The sequence below is a fragment of the Solanum lycopersicum genome, chromosome 7, assembly GCF_036512215.1.
Source record: "Solanum lycopersicum chromosome 7, SLM_r2.1".
NCBI classification, from domain to species: domain Eukaryota; kingdom Viridiplantae; phylum Streptophyta; class Magnoliopsida; order Solanales; family Solanaceae; genus Solanum; species Solanum lycopersicum.
Genome location: NC_090806.1, coordinates 6872616 through 6890750, shown reverse-complemented (window position 1 = coordinate 6890750; position 18135 = coordinate 6872616). Strand labels below are relative to the sequence as shown.

The 18135-nt window shown below is 35.5% G+C and overlaps 1 protein-coding gene across 1 annotated transcript; it reads right to left on the bottom strand.

The window, feature by feature from the left end:
- Nucleotides 1-15780: 15780 nt before the first annotated feature.
- Nucleotides 15781-16227, bottom strand: LOC138337200 (uncharacterized). The gene has a single exon (XM_069286835.1). The coding sequence runs from the start codon at nucleotides 16225-16227 to the stop codon at nucleotides 15781-15783; it is 447 nt and encodes a 148-aa protein (XP_069142936.1).
- Nucleotides 16228-18135: the final 1908 nt, after the last annotated feature.

The window sequence follows — 18135 nt, the reverse complement described above, 5'->3', positions numbered from 1 at the left end:
TAAATTGATATGTAAAATGTCTTTGCCGTAGTAAATTTCTCCACACTTGGCATGATTATAAAAATCTTATATGATTTACAAATAATTTGTTAAACCCAAAATTACAAGTACTTACTAATTATGTTTTAAGAAATTTGTATTTTTTTTAAAAAAAAAAAACTAAACAAATAAGTTTATAGATTCAATCCATCTGTATTTTGTAAAATTTAAAAATTAAAGTAACAATTAAATCATCATCAACATTATATATATAATGACAAATTAACAAATCAAATTAAATGTTAATAACCACACTTTGATTTAATTGTGTCGTGTAGCGAACTGTTTGCCAGTCACCTCTCTCCCTCAAACTCTCACTCGCCACACTCCCTCTCTCGCTCGCCACCCTCGTCTCTATCGCTTATACAAATAGAAACAAAATGTATAAATTGTGTTTCTGTTTGTATAAAGCGAGAGAAAATTGTATATACACATACAAATACGTATATTTTCGTTCTATACACTTATAATTATATAATATTAAAATTTCCCTGCGCAATTTTCTTTTGCTTTTCTCTCTTTCTAATTTTATACATACACAAATTATACAATTGATTTGTATTCAACTTCTTTCTTTGGTATATGTATAGCGAATTATAGAATTGGTTCTTTATATATGTATAGCGAATTATACATATTTGTGTTTGCTATGGAGTGCAATTATGCAAACTTTGCTATAGCAAACAAACATAAGTTTTGTGTTTGTTATATGTGCAAGTTGCTCTACAAAATATTTGTCACGTTAAGTAAAATATACAAGTTACTTTTTAAAATATTTTATCTTTATTTTAAAAAATACTAACTATTCTATTAGGATCTTTTTTGAAGCTCTTTCAACTTTCATGGGCAAAGTGATTATGTTAGAATGTATTATGAGTTCACCAGTGATAACTGGATCAGGTCACTCAATGAAATAATAATATGAAAAATAAATAATAACTCAAAGTAAATCAAACACAATAATTTTACGTGAAATCTCTTTACTCAAGAAATATGAAACCACGACGTGAGTATTTATCTACAATTATTTAGATATCTTAGCAACAGTTAGATGTTAGGGGTTGATATTTCAGAACCAGCATTGACCAAAATATACATTTACTTTGTGTTTATGCATTCATGGAAATATGTTGATTGCTAAGATACTGAATAAATGGAAAATGTGTTATCTCCTGTATGAATGTAGATTCTACTTGTGTGTTAGTGCAAATATTTTTATGAATATAGGAACATTGAAATTTTGTAATACTCTATAAGACGTGTTTAATTTGAATTGAGATTCTAGAAGGTGTATTCAGTTTTTAAAATTAGAATACTTGAAGGCTACTCAACATTAAACCCTAATTTATGCATATATAAAGGGTATTAAATTCTCTTAAAAGGTACCTCGAAAATTCCATTAAAAGATCAAAATCTTGAATATTCCCCAAATTGATGGAATATTCATATAGAGGTCAAATCTAAATCATCTCAGTTCGAGAAATACGCTACTAACGACCCTCGAATAATGGATAAATCTTACGAGAGGAGAATAAAGGGAGGAACAGAATTGTACCCGCAATCTTAATGAATAAAATCATGTTTCTTCTTATTTTATTTGTGATTGCAGTTTATTTTCTGTCACTTTAAATTTTATTGCAAATACACTTAGTTGATGTGTGTTTCTATGGTAATCAATTGTAGAATACATTACTAATGTTGATTGGCCAACCTTCTATCACTCCACAATCATGGATACACACTACAACAAATATGATATATAACTATAAAACTGTTAGATACATCATTAAATTCTTCACTAATTATTTATTTTTAATGACAATATTTATTTTTCGTGCTTAAATATATGAGACACATAATTTTGGTAACGAAACATAAAAATTTGTAAAATTTTGTCCATTAAAGTTTTCACAAAAAATTAACTCGCATCATTTGCTAAGTAGTGTTAGTAACGAATTTAAAGTTACCAGTGAATCATTATTTCCTTACCAATAATGTATATGATTCATGATAACCAATAATGTATATGATTCATGATAAAATTTGCCTTAAATTTATTGATTTTTGGACTCAAAAAAATTTCTTTCAAAAATATGTTGTTACAATATCAACAAATTAAACCTCGTAGTTAAATATTAAGTTTTAGCAATAAAAATTTAGATTTAGTTAAGACATTTATTTTCGTCACTAATAATATAAATAATTGGTTGATAAATATTTTATCGTCTCTAATCAATATGTGATTTAGTGATAGCAAAAAAATTGTCATAAAATATGTAAGATTTTCAATAACGACAACTTAAAATTTATAACAAATAATTAAATTTTTTGCTACAAATTTCTTTTACAACTAAATATAATTTTTTAATTACAATTATTTATAATTACAATTGACAACAATAATACAAGTACCAACATCTAGAATTGAAACTAAATGTGAAAAAGGAAATTTTATCTTTAGAATGCTATTGAATGCAAGAATGATTGAAAATTTACTAAAATTGAAGCAAATATCTTAGATATTAATTATCTAAATCATGGTTGTTTTATTTTAAAAATATACTACTATTTGTTTTAAAATGGTGTGCAGATGACTCGGTTCCGTAAAATCAATTAATCTTATTATTTAAGAAAAATTGACTTTCCAAATTAAGGAGTCGCTACTCAATTTTTGATAAAATCAAGAAAAATTTAAAATTTTCAAAGATTCAAAACAGATAAAATCAATTGAAAAAGGTTCGAAGTTCAATGTACATCCCGAGAAGGTGTTAGGCCCTCGGGATGCCAGCTAACTTGCGGTTGACCGGCGATTTGACTAAATGACTTTTAAAATAATTTTTTTTAACTAAGTAAAGAGAAAATTCATTTTAACATATTTTATTCCATTTTTTTATTTATTTCTAAAGGAGAACATCTAAAGGAAATTAACTTAAGGAAAACTAAATGGTGATAAAAGCAAACAAATAAAATAGTAAAATTTAAAATAATAAAAAATGACTGCGCTTTAGGAGATTATTAAAATTCTACCAAAATATTAATTAATTCAAACAAATAATAAATAAGGAAGAAAAATAATATTTGACTTTGGGCTAGATACCCAAAATCATTAAGTTGGGCTTTGGCCCACCTGTCCTATATTGAACTATTTGAATTTGGGCCCTTTTCAACAATTCAAATCCTGCAAAACAAATTGATCTTTGGGCCTATTAAAAACTTTTGCTGAAAAGGGCCCTGGCCCGTTTCCTGTAAGAAATAAGAAGTATACACAAGATGTATACTACTGTATACGGTGTATATTCAATCTATTTTTTGGGACTTTTGAGCCCTGCATTGTTCGAACACAGTTTCCGTTATTTTCCCTGTATTTTCCAAATTATTTCTGCGTATTTGTACCTGTACCATTTTTAAACCTGTTTAACAATTGTATATCGTCACCCAAAAGATGTATACCAATGTATACGGTCTGTATCCTATGCACGTATTCATTGCCTATTCCTGTATTTTATCTCAAATTGGCGTCCCTGAACGTTAATCTGCCATTCATATTTTTTTAGACCTATTTAAGGTATAACATTTCTGTATATCAGTGTATGCAGGATGTATATCATCCTGTTTTTCAACTTTCGAAAGTTGAAAGCTCCTTTTCAGCAGTGTATCTGGACTTCTATCAACCCAGATTTTGATCTTTGCTTCCTGTACGCCTTTCAAACTGTATATCAGGGTATACCATGTGTATATAGATGGTATACAACTTTCTTCAACACCTGCAAACTGTAATTCTCTAGCAGCCTCTGCTGGTTTTTCCGACCTGTACATCCTTTCAGGAGGTTGACTGACTCGGGAAGGGTGTTTTAAGCCTTTATGGCTCAACGAGAAGGTGCAAGGAATTAGAGTGAGGTCCATGAGGACTCGAGAATAGTTTTACATGCAAACAAACAAGACAAAAGAAAAGGAATTAGGAGGGTAGAATTCAATATCACATAATAACATTAATGTCACCCGTAAACAAAATAATAATGATAATCCATGCAATTGACATCAAACAAACACAACTAGAAAGCAAGTCGGAGACGGAGCAAGACATAACTTAAACAAAATCCTACAAACTTCAGCTATGCATGCTTGAATGTATGAAAGCAACAACATATAGTTTACTCGAAATTTCAAAAACAATACTTCAAAATCAAAAATGCAGAAATGGAACCATTAAGAATGAAGGAAGTGAGCTGCAAAATATGAAAGGAAACAGCTACACAAGACAGAGACGAATTTTGATCACGCACAATCCAACTATCAATCAAACTAGGCAAGAAAACAGTTCATTTAACTCGCTGTAGGACTTCAGATTAAGGGAGTCAACTACAAAGGCCACTGTCCATGAAGGTTTTATATGCTCCTGTTAAATAGTCCTCAATGACTCATTTATCTTTCCAGATTCGATCATGTATGATATAACTACAATGCTTATTGCTTTTCCTTAACAAACCTCTAGTGTTCAAAATCAGTTTGGAGATTCCAACATGCAGCTCATTTGATGGGAAAGAAAGAACATGATTTGTAAATATGAATTAGTTACAGCAGTACCGTAGAAAGAAACGATTAGAAGTATATCCCAACCGATGAAGAACTTTAAAACAGTGGTGCATTTAAATGGAAGAAAGAAATACTTCAAGCAAAGCAAAAAAAAAACCTTGTTCATTTGAATTCATAAAGAACAAAAACAACTAAATTCACATGAATTTAAAGAGATACTTCAAACTCCTTTAGTCTCTAAACATCAAAAATCGAAGATGTAGCCAACAGAATCTAGTTAAACGACAAATGAGCATGGCTGGAACCAAATTTGAGCCAACAGATTCATTACGAGAGTTCAAATATTGATTCAAAATAATGACCTGCGATGAACCTTCACCACAACATCCTCAAGACAAGCAAATAAAGACTATTCGACAAATAATACGAGAACTCATTTCGAACTTACATATTCAAGCTAAACACAATACAATCGAAGCAAAGAACTGCATACCAGCAGACCCAAATGGAACTTAACAAAGTTGAAGCATACCCGTCACAATCAACAATGAATCAATCACACCAAACAATCTTTCGAAGAAGAGCATAGAAGTCGAAACGAGTAAACCAAAACAGTGACGAAACAGAGGAAACAACAATATTCATTGCATCGCATTCAACACTGAAACAAGACGCAAATAAAAGGAAGCATTACCTTTCTCCGAGCAGGGACTGAGACTTTGCTGGTAAAGGAGACTACAATAGAAATCTGACCACTGCGACGAACTCTGGAAACAGTGATGGAATGAGAATAGAACGAGGAAGGGATGGAACTTTAGACTGAAATGAAGCCGCTTCCAACTTTTGGGGCCTAAACTTTCACTTCCAAACTCGATTTCTATAGGTTGCCTTCAACCTCTAGTGTGTAAACTACCCCCGAACTAGTGCCTTATTTTCTTCAATTCTTTGTGATTGTTTGTATTTTTGTAACAGTGATAATAGCCAGAAAAACCAACCCCTCAAACAGTGAGGAAATGGTAGTATATATAGCCATTTCTCAAAGGTGGAGAGCGGGGGGAAAACGAAAGAAGGTTTGGGGCAAATTCGTGATTTCATGTCTCCTTTTGAATTCGAAATCCTCTCTTCACCCAAAGGATAAGGACGGCAGGTAAACGAGTACGAACCTTTAACAGAACAAGCCATCGCAACCATCGAATTTTCAAGCAAAGGACGATGGAGAAAGGAGATTTTATCCACCTGGGCCTGTCCTCCAACGCCCTCGTACGACTTGCAGAGGAGGGGGACGACTCGAGGATTGAGGGGTAAGGCCAGACAGCGCGAGAAACGGCTAATGGGTTGCTAAATTTCTGGGATTTTCTTTTTACGCACATGTTCTGTTTTTTCTGGGGAATGCGTGTAGGAGATGAAGAAGGGGAATCGGGTCGGGGATGGGTCGAAAGGAAAAAGGGGGAGAAGGGAATTGGGTTAGGGATTTAGGGATTATGGGCCGGGTAGGAGGAATGAGCTGGCTGGAAAATAAAAGGGGAATTGGAAAAAGAAGTAGGCCCAAATCTGGTCATTTAAATGAATTAAAGGGAAAATGGGTTAAAGTGGGCTGCTGATTAAAAAATTTGAACCTGGGAAATAAAAAAAGTGAAATTTTTCAACATGTCAATATTTTGACATTTAAGAGGGCTCATTAGCAACACTTTCAATATTTAATAAAAATGTCCACATTTATGTTTTTATTTATGTTTTTATTATTTGTTTTTATTTAAAGAATATAATTATTTAATAACAAAAGGGAGAAAATCAAAGGAGAGAATATTTCAAAAAAGGTAAGGATCACTTAATTTTCTCATTAGTTACATTTTCAAATAAACTTTAAACTTTGTTCTTTAATTTCTCCAGAATTTTTACGTTTTTAAAATTTTATTCATTCCACAATATATTCTATTTGTATTTATTATAGTTTTTTATTAGGTTGTATTCATTCCAATAGATATGCCGAATGTATTCATATATTTTTTCCCTATATAGTTAATTTTTTTTCAAAAATCTTGTATGTATTCATTTCAAATATGTATTTTATTTGTATTTCTATTTATTCTAGTTTTTATTTAGAATTTTGTATAATAATATATAAAATATAAAAAATTAGTATGATGAAAAAGTGAATGAAATATAAAATTGAAAAGAAATAATTGAATATTTGGTGTACTTATTCTTAAATAAAATGCATTACTAGTTGACATACCTTTAGAATAAATACAAATTAGAAAAAAATGTCAAATTCAGAAACAATGCAACATAATTTTTTAATGAATACAACTATTAATTGTAAAAATACATACTGACTAAAACAGTATCAATATTCAATATATACTTCCAAATTTATGAATACAAAAAACAATAAAACTATGAAATACAAAAATAAATACTAACTGTTATACATTGACATAACTATCACAAAAAAAAAACCGAATACAAAATGAATTAAATATATGAAATACAATTCCAAATCTATGGATACAAAATACAATACCTACTGACTAAAACAACAACAAAATTCAATATACACTTCCAAATCTATGAATACAAAAAACATTAAAACTATGAAATATACACAATCAAACTTATATAATGTGTTATATTTGATATAACTAACAGAAAAAGAAAAACAGAACACAAAATACAACAAAAATATATGAAATACAAAAATAAATATTAACTATAACATAATAAAAATTCCATATACACTTTCAAACGCATTGTAATATGAATTTTTTTGAATCTTAAAAATTACTAAACAAATTAAACTAAACATGCAAGACACAGAACATGCAAAAAAACCCAACAACAACCTCTTCTCCAACAAATTAATCTTCTTCAACTTCATGGTTATGAATTTGTGTGGGATTTTGCATATCAATGGATTCAAGAATTTTTCCCCATCGTATATCCTCCTTAGATTTAGAAGCGGAATCTACATTGTTGTTTAATTCTTGAGTGAAAAAAAATTAAATTATGGAAAATCGGAAGAACTTTGATTATTTTGTCCAATACCTCTAGTAACTCTCTTGAAACGTCCATTGTACAGAGAATTATGTAGTCTCAAACCATAAAAAATGTTTTAAGAATAACAACAAAACAAAAAAAATAAAAAAACACACACTAAAATCAGTTTGTAAATAAATAAAGAATCTGAAAAACATAATACCCAAATCAATGTTAATCTTCAAATCTTGCAATGAAATTAAATGAGAATAATAGAAAATGTAATTGATAAGCTTAAGAAAAGAGACAAAAAAATTAAAATGACATTAATATTTATCCAATTACATAAATATAGAAAAATGTGTAATATATGAGAGTGAGAGAGAGAAAAAAAGTGTAACTAATGAGAGAGAGAAAACTAATAATATCAGAATAATTATTTATTTTTAAAATAATGACCTTTTTGACATGTTTACTAATATTATTAAAGTATGGGTATTATCACTAAATAAGTTAATTTTTTTGACTAGTAAGCTAAATTTTCCATAAAAAAAAAAGGTTGGAAAGGGAATTAGAGGGCATTTGCAAAAAGGCCCAAAATTGAATTGGAATTTTAAGAGGGATTAATTTAATTAATAGACAAATTAAGTTAGGATAATAAATTTGGCTAAACCTTAAATAAAAAATGAATTTGTATTAATTAATCAACGAGCTTCTTTATCTTAGTAATATAATTATTTTAATTGTAAAAATAGTGATACAAAATATAACCATAATTTAAGCTAAATTAGTCAAATAGAATACTTACTAAAATTTAAAATATTTTGTGAAAAAATCGTAAAATATACCAACTACATATATAATCATGTAAAATATATAGGCTATCTAAAATTATAAGAAAAATGACAAAAGTATTCAAAATAACATAAAGTTCATATATTATTATTATTTTTAACAAGATTTATAAAACTAATTATTTTAAATTGTTTGAAAATTTAAGAAGCTCGAAAACTAATTTATACCGAGGAGGGTCGAAATTGGGTGTGAACAACTGTCCCTCATTTTACTTGGATTGATACAAGAAATTCGAGGGAAATGAAATTGACCAAGCCAATTTTGACCAACCCCATTCATCTTTAAGGGAAGGATTCGACAAAGGATTTAAGAATTATGGCCGAACCCTTGAACGGGTTTCCTACATATCTCAGGCTATATGAGAATTCAGACCACTTGTTGTTCGATAAGCTTGATATAATGCACGACTTTGAAAGAATTCAAAAGCTACCTCAATACCGAACTATGAAGGTATCGAAATGCTCTAGAATAAAATTGGAGAGCGAATGTTGGAATACAACCGAGTTTTCAACATTGAATCCGCCTACATATCCTTAAAGCTTCAGGAATCAAGCTGTGTGTAGTTCGACTCGATCAGTTGAAAAGGAAATATATTATGCTAGATAACCTTCGGTTTTGGACAAGTGACAAATTAAACGAGCATGAAAAGGAGGCTTGTAACCTCTTAGCAATGAATGTGGAACTCTTCACATCCATAGGTAAGAACTTACACGGACATCATTTCCAAAACTCTTGGTGTATCATCACTCAGATTTGAAAATTGCTTCCGGTAAATCGGAACTCCCGGATGCGAAACTGAAACTGACAAAATTAAAAAATAACCCACATGTCTTTGGATGGGAGTGGTTCGATTGTGGTGGAAGTCGCTCCCCTGCTTATATCCTAAGAGTTTGACATTCCTCTTCGGACTGTGTCTCAGTTTGCTGCTAAGGAAAAGTTTCACGTTGTGATGCATCCTTTTTGATGTCGTCCGCACTTGTGGTTTTTGGAGAATTCATCCTTTTGGATGCTCTTGGCAAAGACTGAAATAAAACTCGTCAACTTAAAAATGCAATTAGGATGGGAGACAGTGTATTTTTACCATGTCGACACTTCATTGTTCTCCTCAATATTAGACGTCAACTCTATCAGTTTGACGTACATCAAATAAAGCTTATGACTTGTGTTTTGTAGTATAATATTCGATGTACTCTATACTTGATGTCGAAATAAATAAATAAATAAATGCTGATGCGATATCGATATTTCTTTTTGTCGCCATCTTCGATACTTTTCTTGATGTTTGCTTTTATCAAAAATAAGAAATGTAGTTGAGGCCGATGGATAAATATTCCTCTTGAGATACACGATTTCCATTTCTTTATCCATACATGACTTCTTGCGGGGCATGAACATCTTCCCGGGGTACGTAAATTCCTGCGAGGTATGAAATCTTTTCGTAATGCATAACTTTCGGCGAGGTAAGAAATCTTCTCGCGATGCATAAATTCCAGCGAGGTATCAAATCTTCTCGTGATGCATAAATTTGACGAGGCATGAAATCTTCTCGTGGCGCATAATTATTGACTCGCGATGCATGATTTTCCGCGATGCATGATTTTTGCGATTCATGATTTTCAACGAGGCATGGATTCTTCTCGTGATGCATAAATTCCAGCGAGGTATGAAGTCTTCTCGCGATGTCTAAATTTCAGAGAGGTATGAAATCTTCTCGCGATGTATAAATTTGACAAGGCATGAAATCTTCTCGTGACGCATAATTATTTTCCGCGATGCATGACTTTCCGCAATGCATGATTTCCGCGATGCATGATTTTCCGCGATGCATGACTTTTCGCGATGCATGATTTTTCGTGATGCATGATTTTCCGCAATGCATGATTATTCATCTCGTCTCTGTTGATGATAACGACAAGACGACCTCCAAATAATATATCGCCTTGGTCGATAATAACAATAAAATAACTATCTAATCTTGGGTAATGCATTGTCCTGATTTACAAATGACTATCTTGCTTGATAATGTGACTCAAATAGCGCCCTTCACGGAAATCGTAAACTCTTCCTTAAGATTCCTGTTTGATTCGCTTTTGAATCTGGCTAAACGCTCTTTGTAAATTTCATATTGTTGGTAATTGACTGAAATAAATAATTCATATTCCCAAGTCTCCGCCATAAGTGATATAAAATGCCTTTTGCTTCTATAGAAGTCATTGATTTTGGAATAATTTTTCCTCTTTGGAGTTCTCCTTGTTCATTCGTCGGAAGAATTTTGCCAATTTCAAAGCAAAGCTATAAACCTGCGTCCACAGAAAAATTATCAATTATAAAGATGTACTGATCTGTGTCGATTTCTTGATTTTTCCAATTTCCCGACTCTTGATAGATAAGACAAAATTTTTATGCCAAACAAATGAAACGTAAAAGGGAAAATTTAAGAGAAATAAAATTTAGAGAAATAGTATCTTGAAAAGGTCACTGCCAAGTCATGTGATATCAGGCTTAACAAACTTCTTTGAACCTAACACTCAGAGGTCTATCTGATCGTTTGCCGGTGAGTCTTAAGAGTCATTACGGACTTATAGGTAAGTCCCATGATGAAATTTTGAGGCCATTCTCAAAATTTCTGTACCAGTTTACTATCTTGCTTATCTTTTCATTGTAGCTGAGCAGATTGCGGAATTTTTGAGATCTTCTCAAAAATTCTGTCCCAGTTGTAGATCTCGAAATATCTTTAGCTTGACCTGCTGAAGAGGAAACTTCTTCTGGAAATTTTTGAGTCCCTCTCAAAATTTGTCCCAGTTTCTATTGTAAAGGGGAATAGAAATCTTACGGGAGATATGACCAAACCCTTGTGGCGCCTACGAATCCTGTTGAGGCAGGAATCAGGTCAAACGTAGTTCCCCTTAAAGGTTAACAAGAATAAAATTTACAAAGAAACCGACCGAGGCCGACAAAGGCCGCCTACGTATCTCATTCTTGAGAATTCAGGTAGAACGTAGTTTAGATACAAAAAATAATTAAAGGGGATAAATGGGGGTGACCGAAGCCGACATAGGCCGCCTACGTATCTCATTCTCAAGAATTCAGGTCAGACGTAGTTCATTACAAAAGGGATAAGAATTTAAGCAAAACAAATACAAGCAAAACAGAATGATTACAAGTAAATAACAGAAGTGCAAAATGAAGCTTCACACGTAGTATCTCTTGACGACATCTGAGTTGATAGGTTTAGGCCATACACTTCCATCCATCTCTGATAGGACCAAAGCACCTCTAGATAATACTTTTCGAACCATGTAAGGACCTTGCCAGTTTGGTGCGAACTTTCCATTGTACTCTTCTTGATGAGGGAAAATACGCTTAAGAATCAACTGACCAACTTCAAAATTTCTGGCTCTTACTCTCTTGTGAAAGGCACGAGTCATTCTCTGTCCATATAACTGGCCATGGCAGACTGCATCCATTCTCTTCTCATCAATCAAAGTTAGTTGGTAAATCCGTTTGCTAACCCATTTAGCTTTACTCACTTCAGCTTCTTGGATGATTCTCAAGGACGGTATCTCAACTTCAGCAGGTATAACTATTTCTGATCCATATACTAGCAAGTATGGAGTAGCACCAGTCGATGTTCTGACCGTCGTTCGATAACCCATTAAAGCATATGGAAACATTCCATGCCAACCTCGATGTTTGTCAATCATTTTCCTCAAAATCTTTTTGATATTCTTGTTGGCGGCCTCTACAACTCCATTCATTTGGGGGCGATAAGCAGTTGAATTTCGATGAATAATCTTAAATTGCTCACATATCTCTCTCATCAAATGACTGTTGAGATTTGCACCGTTATCAGTAATGATGGATTCTAGCACTCCAAATCTTCATATCAGATTGTTGCGAACAAAATTGTCCACCACTTTCTTGGTTACCGACTTGTAAGAAACTGCTTCCACCCACTTGGTGAAATAATCAATGGTAACCAAGATAAATCTGTGTCCATTAGAAGCGGCTGGCTCTATAGGAACAATGACATCCATTCCCTAAGCTACAAATGGCCAAGGTGAGCTCATAGCATTAAGCTCGTGAGGTGGCACTCGTATCAAATCACCGTGCACTTGACATCCGTGGCATTTTTGCACGAATTCGCAATAGTCATTCTCCATAGTCATCCAGAAATACCCGGCTCGTAGAATCTTTCTTGCCAAAGTGAGCCCATTTACATGTGTACCACAAATTCCGGCATGTATCTGTTCAATAAGCCTCACAGCTTCATCAACATCCACACATCTTAGTAGACCCAAATCTAGAGTTCTCTTATACAGGACTTCTCCACTTAGGAAGAAATTGAGAACCATACGGCGTATCGACTTCTTCTGATTGGTCGTAGCGTCTTCACAATAAGTCCCAGACTCCAAGTACCTCTTTATGTCAAAATACCAAGGTAAACTGTCTGGTTCTGATTCAACATGTGAATAATGGACTGGATGTTCCTTCAACTCTATATCCAGCGGATCAATATAATTTGTATTCGGATGTTTGATCATCGAAGCGATGGTGGCAAGATCATCGACCAATTCATTCTGTATTCTGGGAGTATGTCTAAACTCGATTTTGCGAAACCTTTTGCACAACTTTTGCACATACTGTACATAAGGTATAATCTCCGGGTTCTTCACAACCCATTCACCTTCAACTTGATGAATCAAGAGATCTGAGTCTCCAATGACCAATAACTCGTTAACATTCATGCCGATGGCCATTTTCAAACCAAGAATACAAGCTTCGTATTCGGCCATGTTGTTTGTGCAATTAAATCAGAGCTTAGCTGCCATGGGATAGTGTTGACCAGATTCTGACACTAAGACTACTCCGATACCTTTACCTTGATGATTTGCCGCTCTGTCAAAGAATAATATCCAACCTGGGTATGCTTTAGAAATGTCTTCACCCACAAATGACACTTCTTCATTGTGAAAATAAGTCTTGATTGATTCGTATTCATCATCAACAGGATTTTCTGCAAGATGATCTACCAAAGCTTGTGCCTTTATTGTCTTTTGAGTCACATACACGATATCAAACTCACTCAACAACATTTTCCATTTAGCTAATTTCCTGGTGGCATCGCTTTCTGAAAAATGTACTTCAATGGATCCATTCTGGAAATGAGATATACTAACAAATAGTGTCTCAATTTCTGGGCAAGCCACGTCAGAGTACATCATGTTCTCTCCAGCAAAGTGTAATGAGACTCGTATGGAGTAAACTTCTTGCTTATGTAGTAGATAGACTTTTCCTTCTTTCCTGTATTGTCGTGTTGACCAAGTACGCATCCGAAGGCACTATCTGAAACAGAAAAGTACAGCAACAAAGGACTCCCTTCTCGTGGAGCAACCAAAACCAGTGGGTTGGACAAGTACCTTAGTCCACTTAGTCGGGCGTCTTTCTTCAGCAACTTGAAAATAGGCTCACACACCACTGTTGATTGTGCTATAAACCGGCTGATATAGTTTAACCTCCCTAAGAAACTCATCACCTTTTTTCTCGTTTTCGGTGGAGGTAACTCTTGAATTGCTTTAATCTTGGAGGGGTCAAGCTCAATACCCCTTCTGCTGACTATAAATCCCAAAAACATCCCAACTGAGACTCCCAAAAAGCACTTGGCGGGATTTAACTTCAAGTTATAACGACACAAGCGTTCAAAGAATTTTCTCAGGTGTGTCAAGTGATCCGAACTCTCACGGGATTTGATTATGACGTCATCCACGTACACATCAATCTCTTTAGGAATTATGTCGTGGAAAATAGTCATCATGGCTCTCATGTAGGTGGCATCGGCGTTCTTGAGGCCGAACGGCATCACCCTGTGGTGATATATGCCCTAAGGTGTAAGGAAAGCCGTTTTTCCGCGTCTTCTTCATTCATCAAAATTTGGTGATAACCTGCGTAATAGTCCACATATGACTGCATCTCATGTTTGGCATAGTTGTCAATCATAATATGAATATTCGTCAACGGAAAATTATCCTTCGGACTAGCCTTTTTGAGATCTCTATAGTCAACACAGATCCTGATTTTTCCATCTTTCTTGGAGACCGGAACGACGTTGGCCAACCAAGTTGGATATTGGTGTTACTTCCACCAATCGGTACTATATTTGCTTGGTGATTTCTTTCTTAATCTTCTAACTCAGTTCAGGCTTTAGCTTTCGAGTTTTTTTGCTTCATCGGCTCGAACCCTAGGTTGATCGGTAGCTTATGAGATACGACATCAGTACTCAACCCTTGCATATCACCGACTTCCCAAACAAACACATCACTATATTCGGCAAGCAAATGAACCAGTCTTTCCTTCTGGATCTCATTTAGGTAAAGGTTGATCTTAACCTCTTTGACACATTCCGAATCTCCCAAATTCACTGTTTCCGTTTCCTCTAGGTTTGGTTTATGTTGATTCTCGAACTGTCGAAATTCCTCGGCGATGTAATCTGGTTCCCCACTTTCTTCTTAACAATCGTCAACCTTGTTGTCATTTGTCTCATTTTGTTCATTTAGATCGTGACATGACATGAGATTGGCGGGTCGGTAACTTATGTTACTGAAATCGTAAATAGACAAAATTAGAAAAGTAAAGTATAACAAATAGTTAAATGAATAAAGTTAAAAATAAAGAGGCTTTCATTTAAAACAATGCAAAGTTTGGCCATGGCATGGGGGTCATGTTGCATTTTTGAACATCACAACAGAAATTCGAAAATTGAATAGTTGAGAAAAATGCAGAAATGGTGGGTCTCGGGCATCTTCCGGAAAACCACCGATTTTAGTGTGCATAAAATAACTCCTTTCTACCAAAGAGTTCGGGACATCAGGATCGGCGTGGAAGTCCAGTTCTGTAACACCTCCCCTGGTTCAGCATCACGAATACCAGCTAACTCGACCTCCTCCTCAACAACAACATTGATCTCTTCGAAGAGGTCACAGATTCCTTCCCCAAAGTTTTCAGGCTCGTCATACTCCCGGATTGGAAAGGATTGATACAGATGCGGGATCGGCTTAGCCAACTTTTGATCCCTTTTCTTCTTCATCTTCACGTCATCATCTGTGAGGTTGTACCCCAAACCATATATGGATCCTTTATCAAGGATCGGAGCAGGCTCAATAATTCCTTGGGAATCTTTTCCCAATCCGAAACCTAGCTCGAAACCATTTTGCAGCATCACCGTGGCTATCATTTTGTATATGGCTGGCATGGGGGTCTGTGGGGACAAAACTTCATCGGTGGCATTCGCCAGCTCCACTATGTAAAAGTCTGCACCTTGCGGCATCTCATCAATGACCAACACTTGCTTGCCCGAGTGACTTCCCTCGCCGTGAATCACTAACTCTTCATTTTTCCTACAAGCTTCATCATTTGATGGAGAGTAGAGGGGACGGCTTCAGCCATGTGGATAAATGGCCTTCCCAAAAGAAGGTTGTAGCTGGTGTCTATGTCCAATACTTGGAATTGTGCGCCGAACTCTACGGGGCCCATTTGAAGGGTCAAATTCACTGCCCCTAATGTGTCTCTTTGAACACCATCAAACGCTCTTACATTAACCTTTTTCTGCTTCACTTTCCCGAGGTCAAAATTTAGGTTCCTCAACATCGACAATGGGCAGATATTCAAACCGGATCCATCATCTACCAAAACACGGTTGACAACCTTGTCACGACATATCACGGTAATGTGCAACGCTTTGTTGTGTGATCTTCCTTCGACTGGCAACTCATTGTAACAAAAGTTGATTCGGTGCCCCCGAATAACTTGATGAATCATGGCAGCCATGTTATCACTACTTGTACCTGAGGTACATATGTATCGTCAAGAGCTTTCATTAAGGCCTGCCTGTGGGACTGAGAGCTCATCAGCAGGGCCCACATGGAGATCTGAGCCGGAGTCTTCTCTAAATGTTTGACAATGGAATAGTCCTTCGGTTGCATCCTTCTCCAGAACTCTTCTGCTTCCCCTTCGCTTATCGGCCTCTTAGGATGGTCCTTCTTCTGTCCTCTGAGATAAAAGCTCATCAGGAGTGTAGCACCTTCCGGACCTGGTCATGCCTTGGGCTACAACAATTTCAATGACAAATTTGGGCTTGACGAGAGTTTCCGAAGGCACCAAGGCAACAACCTTTGCAGGTGTCAGAATAACAAACTCTCTCCTTTCCTTGACGCTTAAAGAAGCGACAGCCCTTTCCAAGTCCTCATTCACAATAGGAGTAATCATCTTTGTTCCACACCCGTCTTCATCCGTTTCAATCATATTAACATTGCCACCTCCATGATTTGGCAACCGATTTGTATTGACATTTGGCGCCGCCGGTTGAAGAGAAACTACCTCCTGATCGATCAGGTCTTAGATTTTGTGCTTAAGGTTGATGAAATCTTTCGTGTCATGTCCAACACTATTGGAATGATAAGCACATCTTTGATCTAGCTTGTAGAACTTTGAGTTGACATCCACGGGCTTGGGCCTCACAGGGTGGATGTATCCAGTTGCGGCTAGTCTCTCAAATAGTTTTGTCCAGCTTTCAGCAAGTGCGATAAAGTTCCTTGAAGGCTTTTTGTCAAATCTCGGACGGGAAGGATAATAACCGCTTTGCTGAGGGGGAAGCACCTGTTGATAATTTTGGGTGTTCGGACAAGGAACTTGGCTTCTAGGATAAGGGTTTGTTTGATAATTTGGCACTGGAGCTTGGTAATTCGGGAGGGGTTTTTGATAAATTGGAGCTTGGACTTGATAAATGGGCGAGGGCGCTCAGTAGCTCGACTGTACATTGGCACAGTTGGGAGCAATATTCTGATAGGGAGTTGGAATTTGGTAAGGTTAAGGGTAATTTGGGTATATAGGGGAAAATTTTTGGAGATTTGGGAGTGGACTTTGGTATGACAAAATTTGAGCATTTGGATAGGTGGGGGCAGTATTGTGGTTGCTGGGATGATTGAATTGCGGGTAGTAGGCTTGGTGAGACTTTGGTGAAGGCCTGGAGCGATCTTGGGAACGCGACGAGTTTCTGAGAGTTTTTCTTCCCCCATACGAGACAATGACAACTTTCTCTCTTCTCTTCCTTATCAATCCTGAAGACCGAGGTGACACGGATACACAGGCTATCTTCCCCGATTTCAAACCATATTCGGTAGTCTCACCAACTTTGACTATCTCGACGAATTTAGCTCCGACTAGCAATATGATTCTGTCATAGTACTCTGGCTCTTGCACCTGCACAAACACTTTCACAATCTCTTTCTCGGTCATGGGTGGCCTTACCCTCGCTTCTTCTTTCCTCCATCTATAGGCAAATTCCCTATAGCTTTCAGTTGGTTTCTACTTCATCTTCTCTAGAGAATACCGATCGGGAACTATTTCGACATTATAGGCGAATCGGTTAATGAAGTCTTTAGCCAACGCATTCCAACTCCGCCTCCCCACATAGACTTTGGCTGAAAAACCGCATCAACAAGGCCTTATCCCTGCCAACTCCCACGAGCTGGTCACAATACGCTCTCAGATGCACCATGGGATTGCCTACTCCTCCGAAGGTGTCAAACTTCAGAATTTTGAATCCTTCGGGAAGGTTCAAATTTGGGTGGATGCACAAATCATCGTAACTGAGTCCAACGACGTCTAGGATGCACTGTAGCTCTTTCATAGCCCTTTTGAATTCCTCATTTATATCGATCTTTGCTTCCTCCTTTG

What these genes read in the sequence shown, in the direction of transcription:
- LOC138337200 (XM_069286835.1), bottom strand. Translation starts at nt 16,227, where the DNA reads ATGGCTGCCATGATTCATCAAGTTATTCGGGGGCACCGAATCAACTTT.